Source organism: Balaenoptera ricei, chromosome 3 (assembly GCF_028023285.1).
Source record: "Balaenoptera ricei isolate mBalRic1 chromosome 3, mBalRic1.hap2, whole genome shotgun sequence".
Taxonomy (NCBI): domain Eukaryota; kingdom Metazoa; phylum Chordata; class Mammalia; order Artiodactyla; family Balaenopteridae; genus Balaenoptera; species Balaenoptera ricei.
The window spans coordinates 26,653,609-26,667,200 of NC_082641.1; the positions used below are offsets into that span (position 1 = coordinate 26,653,609).

Genomic DNA, 13,592 nt, shown 5'->3' on the forward strand with positions numbered 1-13,592 from the left:
GTGATTCAGGAGAGAACCCAAGGGTGTACGCTTAACCTACATTTAAGGTCCAAGGAAACGCTTGTGAGAGATAGTTCCTGAGCTGAGGCCCAAAAGATGAGTAAGAGATAAGGAGCAAGGAGGTGGCCTATTTAGGGCCATGCAAAGCTCTGGAGGGGAGAGAAAGGAGAAGGTGTTTATGTATCTACAACTTGCTCTGTGAGGCTGGAGTGCAGCGTGAGGGGTCCAGGGCCAGCAGAAGAGGCTGGTGTCTGGGCAGGGGGAATTGAATGCGGAGATAAGGAATTTGAGCTTTATCCTACAGGCAAGGGAGAACCCATGAAATATTTTAAACAGGATAGTAACATGAAATGATTAGCCGTTTAGAAAGAGAAGGGGAAGGTATTCACTTTCTAATGCTGCATAACAAATGACCACAAACTCAGTTGCCTAAAACAACATCCCTCATCTAGCCCCCACTGACACATAAAATTAATCATCATAATCATCTAGTCCCCAGAAGAATTAGAGAACTGGCACTGTTGAAATTATTACTTCAGGGGTGGAGGGTGGGGAACCTGAAATACACATATGCCACAAAATTTGAACCTAAACCTAAAATCAAGCCTTTAGTTCTCATACAGAGCATAAAGGAAAAATGTAAATGACACCACAGGAAAGCAATGCATCACATCCAGAATGTGGGAAACTCTTGGAACAACTGACCAGGTTTCTTCAACTAGAAAAAAAGGGGGAGTAGAAGAATGTTCCAGATTAAAAGTGATGTAGAAGACGTAAAAATGAAGGCAACGTATGGATCCTGTTTGAATCAATAGTTGGACAAACCAGCTGTACATTTGAATATGGGCTGGTTATTCGAAGTTATTAAGGAGTTTTTGATAATTTTGTTAGGGGTCATAATGACATTGTGACTAAAAAACAAAATATGTTTGATCTGAAAAAAGGTTTTTTTGTCATGGGGAGTATGGTAAGGAGTCAACAGCTGGGTGGATTGACATCATCTCTCAAAATCAAACTAAAGGTGGGCCTCCTCGGACCCCACCATTCCTCCAGAAGGAATGAGTCACTCTCTCTCTCTGATCTTCCGTGTTGCGCCTTATGTGCATTGGGTGTATGTGCTTCCTTTTCTAAATAGTGAGCTTCCGGGACTTCCTTGGCGGTCCAGTGGCTAAGACTCCGCCCTTCCATTGCAGGGGGCATGTGTTCGATCCCTGGGTCAGGGAACTAAGATCCTGCATGCTGCAAGGTGCAGCCAAAAAGTAAGTAAGTAAGTAAGTAAGTAAGTAAGTAAGTAAATAAGTAAATAAGTAAATAAGTAAATAAATAAATAAATAAATAAATAAATAAAAAAAACTGGTGAGCTTCCTGAGAACAAGGATGCTGCTTTTCCCAGGATTATAGCAGGTGCTACAAATACTAATAAATCTTAGAATGAATGTTCTCCAAGCCACTAATTCATATGTAAAAATGTATTTCATTTCACGGCTGTTATAATTTAACATTTCTTTTAACATAAAGGGGCATTTCTGAACCACACATAACCATGTCAGAATGAAATCAGGAACATGACAGCATTGGTTCAATATAGCATTAGTAACAGGTGGGTGAACTTTTAAAAAACTCTTGTTGGGCTGGCAAATATTCAATTAGGGTTGTTAATTGCCTGCCTCAGAAACACTTATGTTAGTGAAGGTAACATTAGTGGCTATAATAGATAAATCCCCAAGTAGTGGTTTAACACATAGATGTTTGCTTCTCATTTGAGTAAAGTCCAAGCAGTATTCTCCTATCCTTGGAGGGGAGGTGGAGGGTGGGAATGGGGGTGGAGGCTCTGCTCCACGCAGCCACTCATGTTCTCACCGATGGTAGCTTTCAAGGTCATCCTCCCTGGATGTCGGCATCCAGCCAGCAAATTGGAGTAAGGGGATGGAAAAATGGCAAACATGCTCCTGGCACCACAGCCTGGAAGCTTTTCACATTCAACGGGTGGGAACTAGCCACTTGGCTTCACTTCAACGCAGAGGCTGGAATGTGGTCCCCTGTTGGGCAGGCAATTCCTGACAATAATTCTATAAGAATAAAAATCTTTTGTGGTCAATTAAGTATCTCTTCCACACGCTGTTCGCTTAAATGTTCTGATATTTACACAAAAGAAATATTATAATGTCTAATTATGCTTTATTTCATCCTTCATAAAACAATAAATAATGAAGGTCTAGGGAAGATTCGAGGGCTAGTAGCTTTAGGGAACGGGTCTGCAAGACTTTAGTGTGTTGTTACTCCCAGTTCAGAACAATCTCATGGAACCCAGGTAATTCACAAAGGGTCTTCTTCACTTTGTACAAGGTAACCATAGGGAAATTTCACAAACACTTCACAAACAAGGATGATGATAGAAATAATTCTGAAACAGCTGGTTGGTTTAAGAAAGCTCATCTAGAGTTGAAATAGTTCAGATGGAAGCTGAGTTCCCTCTCTGGTGTAAATTTATCTCCTGTATGAAGCCTACAGTTTCAAAGCAGTACATCCCTGGAATGGTTTCCTGTCTCCAACCTGGGAAAAACAATGTTCTCCTTTGTAGATGTATAAATACCACTGAGGTTTTTGAGTCCATTTCTAATCTGTACTTGAGCTCAGATATCTTTGTTGGGCTACAAAACCATGTATGCAACTGCTTATTCAACATCTCCACAGAGACATCCCATAGGCCCTAAAGTTCAATACAGCCAACTCAACTCAACACCTAATTCTGCTTTTCTCTAAATAGTTTGTATCTTTTTTTTTAAAGCTCCTAGATATTTAATTTTTATTTATTTATATTTATTTTTGGCTGTGTTGGGTCTTCGTTTCTGTGCGAGGGCTTTCTCTAGTTGGGGCGAGCGGGGGCCACTCTTCATCGCCGTGCACAGGCCTCTCACTGTCGCGGCCTCTCTTGCTGCGGAGCACAAGCTCCAGACGCGCAGGCTCAGTAGTTGTGGCTCACGGGCCTAGTTGCTCCGCGGCATGTGGGATCTTCCCGGACCAGGGCTCGAACCCGTGTCCCCTGCATTGGCAGGTGGATTCTCAACCACTGTGCCACCAGGGAAGCCTAGCCTGGTGTTCTTTCACTTCATTTCTCCTACCTCGGTGGTTCTCAACCAGAGGTGACTATTTTGTCGCCAGGGGACATTTGGCAACATCTGAAGACATTTTTAGATGTCATAACCGGGGGAAGGGATGCTACTGACATCTAGCGGGCAGAGGCTAGGAATGTGGTTAAACACCCTACAATGCATGGGACAGTCCCTCCTGCCCCCCAAAAAGAATTATCTGGCCCAAAATGTCACTAGCGCTGAGGCTGAGATACCTCGCCCTACTCCATGGCCTGTAGGTTCTACCTCCTATGTATCTTTCAAATATGTTCTTTCCTGGCAGCTCCATTCTCAATGCCTTGTTTCAGTCCTTCATCACATCTCTCATGGAATACAATAGGATCCTAAGTCATTTTCTTGCCACCCAATCCTGTTGCTTCCTTGGAAGGAAATGTCCGCATGGCGCAAGCTCTCTCTCATCTTCAAGGTTCGGTTAACTCCTCAAGTGTTAACTCCTCTGTGAAGGAGATAGTTAACTTCCCTGTCTGGCCTACTCTCGCCCTTCCCCTCCCAGTCTCAGAGGCCCTTTGTCGGTAGATGCACCATCACTTCATTGTCTCCCTGACTAGAACCTAAGTGACTTGTGAGAAGCAACCTTAATATTCAGCCTCCATGAATAACACAGCACAGTTGAACTGATGCAGGATGTATACCCTCACTGGTGCTTCTCATGATCAGACGTGGAAGGTGAGAAGACTGGGTTAGGCTGGGTCAGAGGCAAAGTGGGAACTGTAGTCACAGGGCCTGCTGAGTCGGTCTGTGGGGCTAGTTCCAGAGTTTGGCCACTGGCCTCATTACTGCTCAGCAGAGCCCCTGAAGCTAACCTGCCCTGATGTGTGTTTGATGTGTTTCACTGCAAGGGGTTTTCTACTGTGTTATGGACTTAACTTCTTCAGGCTTCAAGAGCCATCAATATGGAGAGAGAACCTGAAAAAGGCCAGAATACTACAGAGAGGAAAAGTGCAGGTACAATAAAAAGTCCTGAACCCATGCTGGCTTTGGCATTACTTTGATGCACATGCAAGACTAGTGAAAGTGCTTGTTTAAAAAAAGTTCAAATATTTTCCCTTGCTTTTTGGCTTTTGCTCTAACATTTTCAAGGCTACTGATGAATTCAGGGTTCTTTCCCTCTTAGTCCTCCTCTGGGGGAGAGAACCAAGACAACCTTTTCTTACAGCCACCGTCTTACATTTCTATGATTAACAAGTTAACAGACTCTAGAGAGGTCTTCTCTCTCACTCCTCTCTATCGTGTGTGTGCGTGCACGCACGTGCATGCGTGTGTGTGTGTATGAATGTGACAGCATTGTCTAGGAGAGCAACAAATTACTTACAACCTACACATCTTTCATTAGATTAGTCAATAAATTATGGTATAACCTGGCATACAAAATACGCATTAATACGCAGCCATCAATGTATATGTGGATTCAACACTGAGAGATGATTTATTAGTTAATAAAAAAGAAAGGAGGGCTTCCCTGGTGGCACAGTGGTTCAGAATCTGCCTGCCCATGCAGGGGACATGGGTTCGAGCCCTGGTCCAGGAAGATCCCACATGCCACGGAGCAACTAAGCCCGTGCGCCACAACTACTGAGCCTGTGCTCTAGAGCCTGTGAGCCACAGCTACTGAAGCCCGTGCGCCTACAGCCCGTGCTCTGCAACGAGAAGCCACCGCAATGAGAAGCCTGCGCACCGCAACAAAGAGTAGCCCCCGCTCACCGCAACTAGAGAAAGCCCATGCGCAGCAATGAAGATCCAATGCAGCCCAAAATAAATAAATGAAATAAATTAAAAAAAAAAAAAGGATATGGAAATCATATATAGAGTACCCGATTGTGAAGGTGCACTTGAGCGCACGTGCATACGTGTGTGTATACACAGAAGGTCTAACAGGGCTTCCCTGGTGGCGCAGTGGTTGGGAATCTGCCTGCTAATGCAGGGGACACGGGTTCGAGCCCTGGTCCAGGAGGATCCCACATGCCGCGGAGCAACTGGGCCCGTGAGCCACAACTACTGAGCCCACACACCACAGCTACTGAAGCCCGTGCGCCTAGAGCCTGTGCTCCGCAACAAGATAAGCCACCGCAATGAGAAGCCCGCGTGCAGCAACGAAGACCCAATGCAGCCAAAAATAAATAAATAAATAAATTTAGAAAGGAAAAAAAAAAAAAAAAGAAGGTCTAACAATATAAAAATCTCTGGGTGATAGAATCATAGGTGATTTTTTTTTTCTGCTTATGCTTTCTAATTTCTCCACAATATTTCCAAAGTAACATTTGTTTCTTTCTCCTGCTAATAAAACTAACACATTCTCCAAATTTTCAACAAAACATATGTAACATTTAATAGTTATATAAAGAGAAACTCTCCAGATAACCTGAATGGCTCCCTCTCCTCCTTCCCTTCTTAACTCAAATGATACCCTTTTGGGGAGCTTCCCCAACCAACTGATTGAAAACTGCACCCATCTCACCTCCTACTTTACTGTGGCCATCATCTACATCACCCTGTGACCTCTGTTTTATGTCCTGTCGTTGTGTGTATTCCTTCACTAGCACACGAGCTCCCCCAAGGGCAGGGAATTTTATTTTGTTCACTGCTATAGCCTCAGAGACTAGAACAATGCCTGACGCATAGTACGCACTCACTCGATAGCTGTTAATGAATAAAAACACATTTGTTTTAAAAAAGAAGTTTTGTCTTTATTAATAATAAACCAGTGGGGTTCAGTTTAAAATAACATTAAAAAGATGTTACGTCTTTTAATGCAACGTTAGCCCTTTATTACCGGGACCACTGTGAGCTGATGGAAGCTATGAACCCCCCTCTTCCTGCTCCCCGCCACCTCCCCAAATCCAGTACAATTTCAAGATATTCTGAGACTTTCCTGAAGTCTGTTTATAAACTTCTAAAGGGTCCACTGACCCCAGGGTAAGAGCACCTGGCTTACAGCGTCCTCTGGCTTGGAATCACGATTTCTCCCCTATTCTAGTGACTCAAGAAATATGTGTGACTCAAGTATCAGTCTTCCCCCACCGCACCCCACCATTAGCCAGTTAAGTGTTACAGAGATACCTTCTACACAGGATTCACCAGTTAGCGAGGGTAAGCACAATGTCTGCAGCTGAGACCATGATAAACACCCAGATGAAAGCTGAAAAATCGAGTGAATAATCCAGAGATTTCAAACAGTACAGATGTTTATAGAGCACAGCCCAAATATCTGGTAAAGTGAATTTTTTGCTTGTCAGCTAAAAGTCTGGAGTCACAATCTCAGAAAGACAGAAAAATCAGGATCTATTCCACATAGAATACACGTTTCAAATTTTACTATTTAAAGAGCAAAATAATAGGGAATACGCACATTTACCCAAGTGAAGTTTTCCATTAAATAGAAGAGAAATCAAATACTTTGTAATAAAGACTATCCAGCTAAAAACTGAATATGAGATCCGTAAAACAACAAGAGTGATTTGACTGTGTTTTATTTCAGTGGGCACACTTTATTCATTCCTAATTGTCTCCAGGAAAACTAGGCTAGGTCTCAAACGGCAACAGTCACAGTTATTAAGCAAGTAAATACACCACCACTTTCGTGCTCTCCTTTATTTCTTTATGTCTTCAGTCTCATCTGGCTCTTTCTCCTGATGCTCTCTTTCCCACCTCATTTCTTTTAACTCTTGTCTGTATTTCCGTTCAATGAACCGCTTCTGATGGGCCATCTGGGGAAAGTTATCTGACACGAGGAGATATATTTTACACTTAATAAAGGAGAGCCACCAGTGCACAGAATGACGCAAACTAAACATACACACATATGAACAAACATGTATTCATAGGAAATCTATATAGTTGTATTTTGTAAGGCAAGAGAAAAAAAAATTGTGTGCTTTCTTCTCTTATTCTTTTCTCATTCGGGAACACAGTGGAAGTCTGGATCAGCACTCGATTCTGGATTTCAGTATCTGATGTGAACTCGAGCATAAAAGGCACCGAAACACGCAGGTATGTTAAAACATAGACATGTGGCTTCAGAATGTTTCCAGCTAGGTGTTTTAACACAGTTCTCCTAGCAACAAGTGATTTTCAGGGAGAGATTAAAGGCTATAGCAAAAGGGAGTTGTATAGTTTCACAAAGCTTAAACCAAAAACTTCAAACAAATAACGATATTATCACACCATTATTTACCAACAATTAAAGTTTCTGAAAAGAGTAAAAAGATCAGATGGACAAAAGGAGGCCACATCCTAAGTCATTATTTCTGATAATTCAATTTGTGAAGCTTATCATGAGAAGCTAAAAGCTATATGGGCAACAGCAACTCAAGTAGAGCACTTTCATTTGGTGAAAGGAAACATGTCACTCAATAGCACAGTTTAACCTACATTTAGTTTGATATCTGACCCCGCTCAAGAGTGTTGACACAGTGGAAATCTTGAATAAGATGTAAACATTTTACAATTCAGTTGTTATTTGTGGTATATAATGAGTGTAGCAATGGAGTGAGAAATCAAATATGGAACAAGAAAAAGTCACTTTACACACTTAGTCAACAAACACTTACACACTTCAGCAACAAATATCACAAAGGGATGCATGCACGAAGGAGAGCAACACAAGTTATCTGGTAACAGAGGAGAAGGACACCATTCTCCCCAACCGGGTACGGGTCTGTTAAGCACAAGAGGTACTACTTCATATTTAAAAATAGGAAGAATCAGCATGGCATGTTTGGGGGAAAGTTTGATTTTGTTAAGGTTGAAGCATAATAAACGTGGACATAAATATATAGTATATTCCTAACCCCCCTTCCTTTCAGCACAGTGTCCCATTTTTCACCCCAGGTGGGAGGAGGGAAGGGGAGGGTGGTAGGAAAAGGATCTGAAAGGCAGGTGGTGAATCACCTAAGACCTAAGAGTCAGTGATTGACTTTAAACAAAAGAGGAGCATAATGGCATATTTTAGAAATAAAACAGCAATAAAATCCTATTCTCTAAATGATATTAATTTGATTCCTTATGTATTGTATAAAACACAGGTCTCAAGTATTAAGAGTACTTAATTCCACCACTCAGATCTAGCCATAGATAAGCTTTTAGAATATATCCTTATAATAAGCCCTTTTCCTATGAAGTTATACTCCACACACACACACACAATGTAAATGTGCACATATATTATACAGACACATGAACACTTAAAATCATTCCCCCAGCCATCCTTACATTGGGAGAGTATAGTTATAGGCACATTTTGATGGGTACACTTGGGTTGGTAAACTACTGCCCACAGGCCAAATACAGCCCTCTACCTGTTTTGGTAAGTAAGATTTTATTGGAACACAGACACCAGCCATCTGCATACTTCCCAAGCCTACGGGCTACAGTGGCAGAGGTGCATAATTGTGACAGAGTACTTACTACCTGGTCCTTTATAGAAAATGTTTGTCAATCTCTGGGATAATTTATTTAAACATTTCCCTACTTTCAAACATGCAGTTTGATTGGTTGATTTTTTGGCTATTATAAACCAAGCTGTCACATTTATCATGGTAGGTGAACTTTAGCACATAGCTCCAATTATTTTCTTAGGTTTGACTCCTAGAAATGAAATCTCTAGATCAAAGCGTATGAACCTCTTTAAGGACCTGATACAGACAGCCAAACTGTTTTCCAGCAGTTTAAACAATTCCCTTCCACCAGTATGTATGTGGAGGCCAGTCTCAGAATCAGCCATCTCTCCAGTATGTTTTATGGTTGAAAGCAAACAAACCAAAAACTCAAAAGATCATCTTTAACAATCCTATAGCTGGAAAATGGAGTCTCATTTTTATTTCAGTATGTGACTATACACATATAAAAAAGCTCCACAACAGAGTCAACAAAACTCTCAGTGAAGATTCCACGGACATGGGACCCTGGTAACACCAGCTTCTGCCCCCAGGCCTCCTCCCCCTGCCCCCACCCACAAGCTATCATCTGCCGATTACCACTTGGCTCCCGGCCCTCCTGCCTTTCCTGGAATCTCTCCCAGGCTCTGCATCCGGGGCCTCTTTACCTTTAGCTTCCCGCACTTTGCTCTCGCCCACACTGAGCTGGCATTTGAAGCATGAGGGAACTGCACTGCCAGGTTTTACCCACAGGTTCTGCTGAGCGGCACAATATACCTCAGAAGAAAACTTCCTTGCACTTAAGCCTTCAATTTACAAAAGACTCTGCAGTTCCCTATAGGGTCAATTACATAATTGAAGTTTCTTCAACCCAGCCATCCCACTCTTGGGAATCCAACCCTTAGAACTAAAAGCAGAAATACAGAGACTTTTATTATCAACAATGATAAAAAGACAAAAACAGTGTCCACCAAAAATTTTAAAAGCTGAATAAAATACGGCATGAAATATTATGCAGCCCTTAAGAAAGAATGAATTGTAGCCACTATGACCTGCAGGGCTGCCCGTGATGTATTATTTAGCAAGAAAAGAAAGATGCAGAGAAGTACGTAAATATCCTGTTTTAATAAAACAATGGTCAAAAACTAAAAAGAAAAAAACCATCACAGGTCTAAGATTTTAGAAGTATAGAGAAATATGTAGAATGAAATATACTAAGTCACTCACATGGGTTACCTGTGCTGAGAGTGGGACTCTACAAAACAGGAAAATGAAAATCAAAAAGCATTTGGGAATACTTTTTTTTTTTTAATTATAAGCCCATTTTATACATATCTTACATTCTACTACACTCTGTCTGGAGAATAGTTATGAAGAAAAGATCACATTTTATCAGTACTTACCATTTTTCTACTTCCCCATTTTCTTTCCATAAAATACTCATTACATTATGAACATATAATTATAGAAAAAGAGATAGGCTTACATTTTTCAAGTGCATCCATTGCTGCTCCCATTTCTGCTTGCTGAATACTATTAAATAAAATAAAGACAAGGTACATTTTAAAGATTTTTTTTTCAAAAACACAAAGCATGGCTCCAAATTATTCAGGCTGATTTTCATGTTTGGTTCATAAAGTTTTATCTGATTACTTCTACTGTCACATACTGAATTGAACAGATAGGAATACACACAAGGGCATGCAGAAATGTCATTTATTTGCACAAAGCCTGTTAAGTTATTCATTCCACACCTTCAACACTGCAATAAAATGCCTTCCATCTATATTAGGTCTGAAGTATTTCTTACTTAAATTTGAACATCTTCAGTGTAAAGTTTAAGAGGCAAAGAGTAAAAAAATACACGTGTAGACAGACTTCAAATCATTTCTCAGTTTAAGATATAAATTGGAAGGTTCAAAGAAAGGTGATAACATACGAAATTCTTTTCACCTGAAGATGTGAGCATTTTCTACAAAGCTCAAGTGAGTAGTAATAAGAGATCAAGTGTCTAATGGCCGTGTCATGCGTGACATGTTTTATGAAATGCTTGCAGCAGTGTTGGGTAACTTAAACTGGACAGACCTTACCTGTGCACCAGGTAATGTGCTTTCCTCAGGGTAGCCAAAGCCCTTTACGCAATGGTATACCCACTGCTCAAGGCCGATTCTCAAGTTTGGGGCTGAGCTTGGTGGGGACGTTAAGCCTTGGGATTCACTTTGCTATTACCCTCAAATACTGTATACTCTGAGTTTAAAAAGACAGGCTGCAGAGTTTGGAAATACCAAGCAGGCACCTGCCAGACACACAGGATGTTCATGTGAAGAAATTTAAAGTATCTTCTTCTCATACCTTGGGCCTTTCCCACAGCCGATTCTTTCTCCCTTGAAGTAGACAGCCACGGTATAGGTCCTAGCATGGGATGGCCCCACTGTCTGCAGAGTCCTGGAAGGAAAAGGAAAAACATTAATTACGTGAAGTGTTACTTAATTGTTATTGCTAATATATAACTCCAAGAAAAACCATGTGACTTATTGCTTAGAGAGAGGAAGGTAAAATTAACGGGAAAATTAAAGGAGTAAGGTTTTGATTTGCTAACATGACAAATATAGACAGCTTTGAAGTAGGAAATTTAAAAAATTCTACAGTGGATTTTTATATATACATATTTTTCCCAAAGCATTATAAACAGTATCTGAAGGCGAACGAAGGGTAAAATATTTTTTAACAATTTCAAAGTGTCATTCCAAGTATCATAAAATTAACAAACTTTTGTCAGTGAAAAGTTAGCCATTTCAGTCTGTTCATTGTTTTTCAGTGCTAATCATGTGAAAAATCATAAATATTTGGGTAATACACCTCAAGCCAGAGCTGAATGGCTTCACATCCTTTATGGATTCTTTCTAATGTCTGGTATCTTATCTAAAAGATCAGAAAATATATTTAATTTCGGAAACATCAGAGATCATTTCAAAGGTATGCTATGATGTGGAGTACACAACACAACTGCCAAAAAACAAAACTCCAGGTACTCTGGATTTTAATGACAAGGTGCAGATTTCAAATGTGGTAAAACTGATAACTTCATGGAAAAGGGAAATTAAATGCAGCCAACAAAGATAATGGAATGAACACAGTAATCTTGAAAAAACTGTGTAAAACAACCCCATCATCTTGATAAAGAAGAACAAGCTCACTGCGTAGTTTCATTTGGGGGATATATGAGAAGGGAGCACTCATCCCCTTTGTGTGTATATACTCACTAGCATGAAAGTACACGGATGGCTTCTTAAAGGTAGTGCTTATTATAGTAATCATGCTGGCGCTATGAGAAGTTTATCATCCTCATTTTATTTATTGAACTTTAATTATCACTTTGATGAGGAAATACTTTGAGCCTTTCATGTAATACAGTTTGGATGTTCATTATGCTTATTAGACACATGTTAAAGTGCTATTTCTAAACATTTGGTATTTTTCCCAATAAACAAAGGAATCACTGTTTAGCAGTGACAGCTTCTTGGGACAACTTATAGCAGCCTGCTGTGGGGTGACTCAACCTTCTCTTGGCCTCAGTTTTTCTTTTAGTGAAAAAGCCTATAACGTGTTGTGACTATTAAATAAAAACATAAAAAAGGATTTAAATTCCCGGCTGCCACTCTGGTGTTTTCCCTTGAGTACTGTGAAGTTTGAGAAAGTCCACAGGAAGGGGCTTTTATTCCATATGAAACACTCACACAAATGTGTGTACTTGCACCCATGTGTGTACAGAGACGGGGGTAACCCAGTACTAAAACTAGATACTTAAACATCCTTAAAAACACATATCCTTGGGAGGTAACCCACTTATTTTGATAATCCCTCCCTTTTATAATTCCTTTTGGAAACCACCTTCTAAGACCACCTTCTGAGACCACCCTCTGAAACCACCTTCTGAGTGTCTCATAATTACTCTACTTCAGAGTCAAACCTCCTGTTTTCATCAAAACTGGTGTTACATGTGTAGTGACCTGCGTTTCCTTTGAATGACTTTTGGCTACTACTCAAAGGATAAAGATGTGTCACTAAAGATATTCAAATGTACATGGCAGCTTTTAGTACACGTTCTGAAAAGAAAAGTTCCAAATATTTGAATAACACAGCAGCGGCAAAGAACTGCCCTGCTTCTTTCAGTGACTGCCTATCAGGCAGTCGGCACAGAGGCCAGCAGGGCTTCAAAGAGAGTGGAGAGAGACACCCAAGTACTGTTACAAACAAACAAGCACACACCATCTAATCTAGATGTGTAGGCAGCAGGGGTTATAAGAAATAAGAAGACAACTATAAGAATGTACATAAAACAATTTAACCTAAATTTTTCTGATCTTGATCAGAAAAATTATCTGAGCATGTCTTTCTCCCAGGGAGCATTTCCCCAAGCATTTTAGAGATGGGAGAAAGCACAGATAATCGAATGTGACCCACTTACTTAGAGCTCAAAGACTGAGAGGCCCAAAGAGTTTGAGTGTTGGGCCCAGTCAGCGTCAAGACGTCTCCATGCAGGACTCTTGTGGCCATTACCCCACAGTGATTAGTTTTTCCTCCAGGCACATGGAGCTTTACTCTAAGCTTCCCTGATCCGACAGCCTGGGGGCAGCAGGTACTCACTTGTACAGAGGAATGTCTGGCTCTTTTCCTTCTGTCCTAAGTGTCAAGCAACACTGCTGAAGCTGGGATTTGGGGTCATTCCAATCCTGATTCAAAATGAACTCCTGCAACAAGTCCCCAAAAAGTATTTAGTAAAGGGTTCTAGAATCACCAAGCATAGACCATACAACCAATTTAAATTTTATAGGAGCTTACTTTTAATCGTGGAAAGAAACAAACATTCATGAAAGTATGAACATATTCCAAATCCTTATCAATGTACAGAGCTGCAATAAATGCTGAAAAAGAGAATACGTAAAAATAAGCCACAATGCATTGACATTTACTAGAAAGAGTACGATTCCTAGATGTTTAAGAAACGTTAACTTCCAAGCCCTCTTTATTTTTTAGCATTACCGTTTCATCTTTCTTCAAACAAGAA

The 13,592-nt window shown here is 40.6% G+C and overlaps 1 protein-coding gene across 6 annotated transcripts in view; it reads right to left on the reverse strand.

Annotated features, from left to right (window-relative positions):
- Nucleotides 1–5,810: 5,810 nt before the first annotated feature.
- Nucleotides 5,811–13,592, reverse strand: part of DROSHA (drosha ribonuclease III) — a 120,814-nt gene continuing 113,032 nt past the window's right edge. For all 6 annotated transcript variants that reach the window (XM_059916165.1, XM_059916164.1, XM_059916163.1 and 3 more), the window contains 5 exons: nucleotides 13,367–13,449; nucleotides 13,172–13,275; nucleotides 10,877–10,969; nucleotides 10,011–10,057; nucleotides 5,811–6,870 (listed from right to left, as the gene is read on the reverse strand). In XM_059916165.1, coding sequence (XP_059772148.1) covers nucleotides 6,740–6,870; nucleotides 10,011–10,057; nucleotides 10,877–10,969; nucleotides 13,172–13,275; nucleotides 13,367–13,449 — 458 coding nt within the window. In that variant the 3' untranslated portion in view covers nucleotides 5,811–6,739. The remainder of the gene's footprint in view (nucleotides 6,871–10,010; nucleotides 10,058–10,876; nucleotides 10,970–13,171; nucleotides 13,276–13,366; nucleotides 13,450–13,592) is intronic.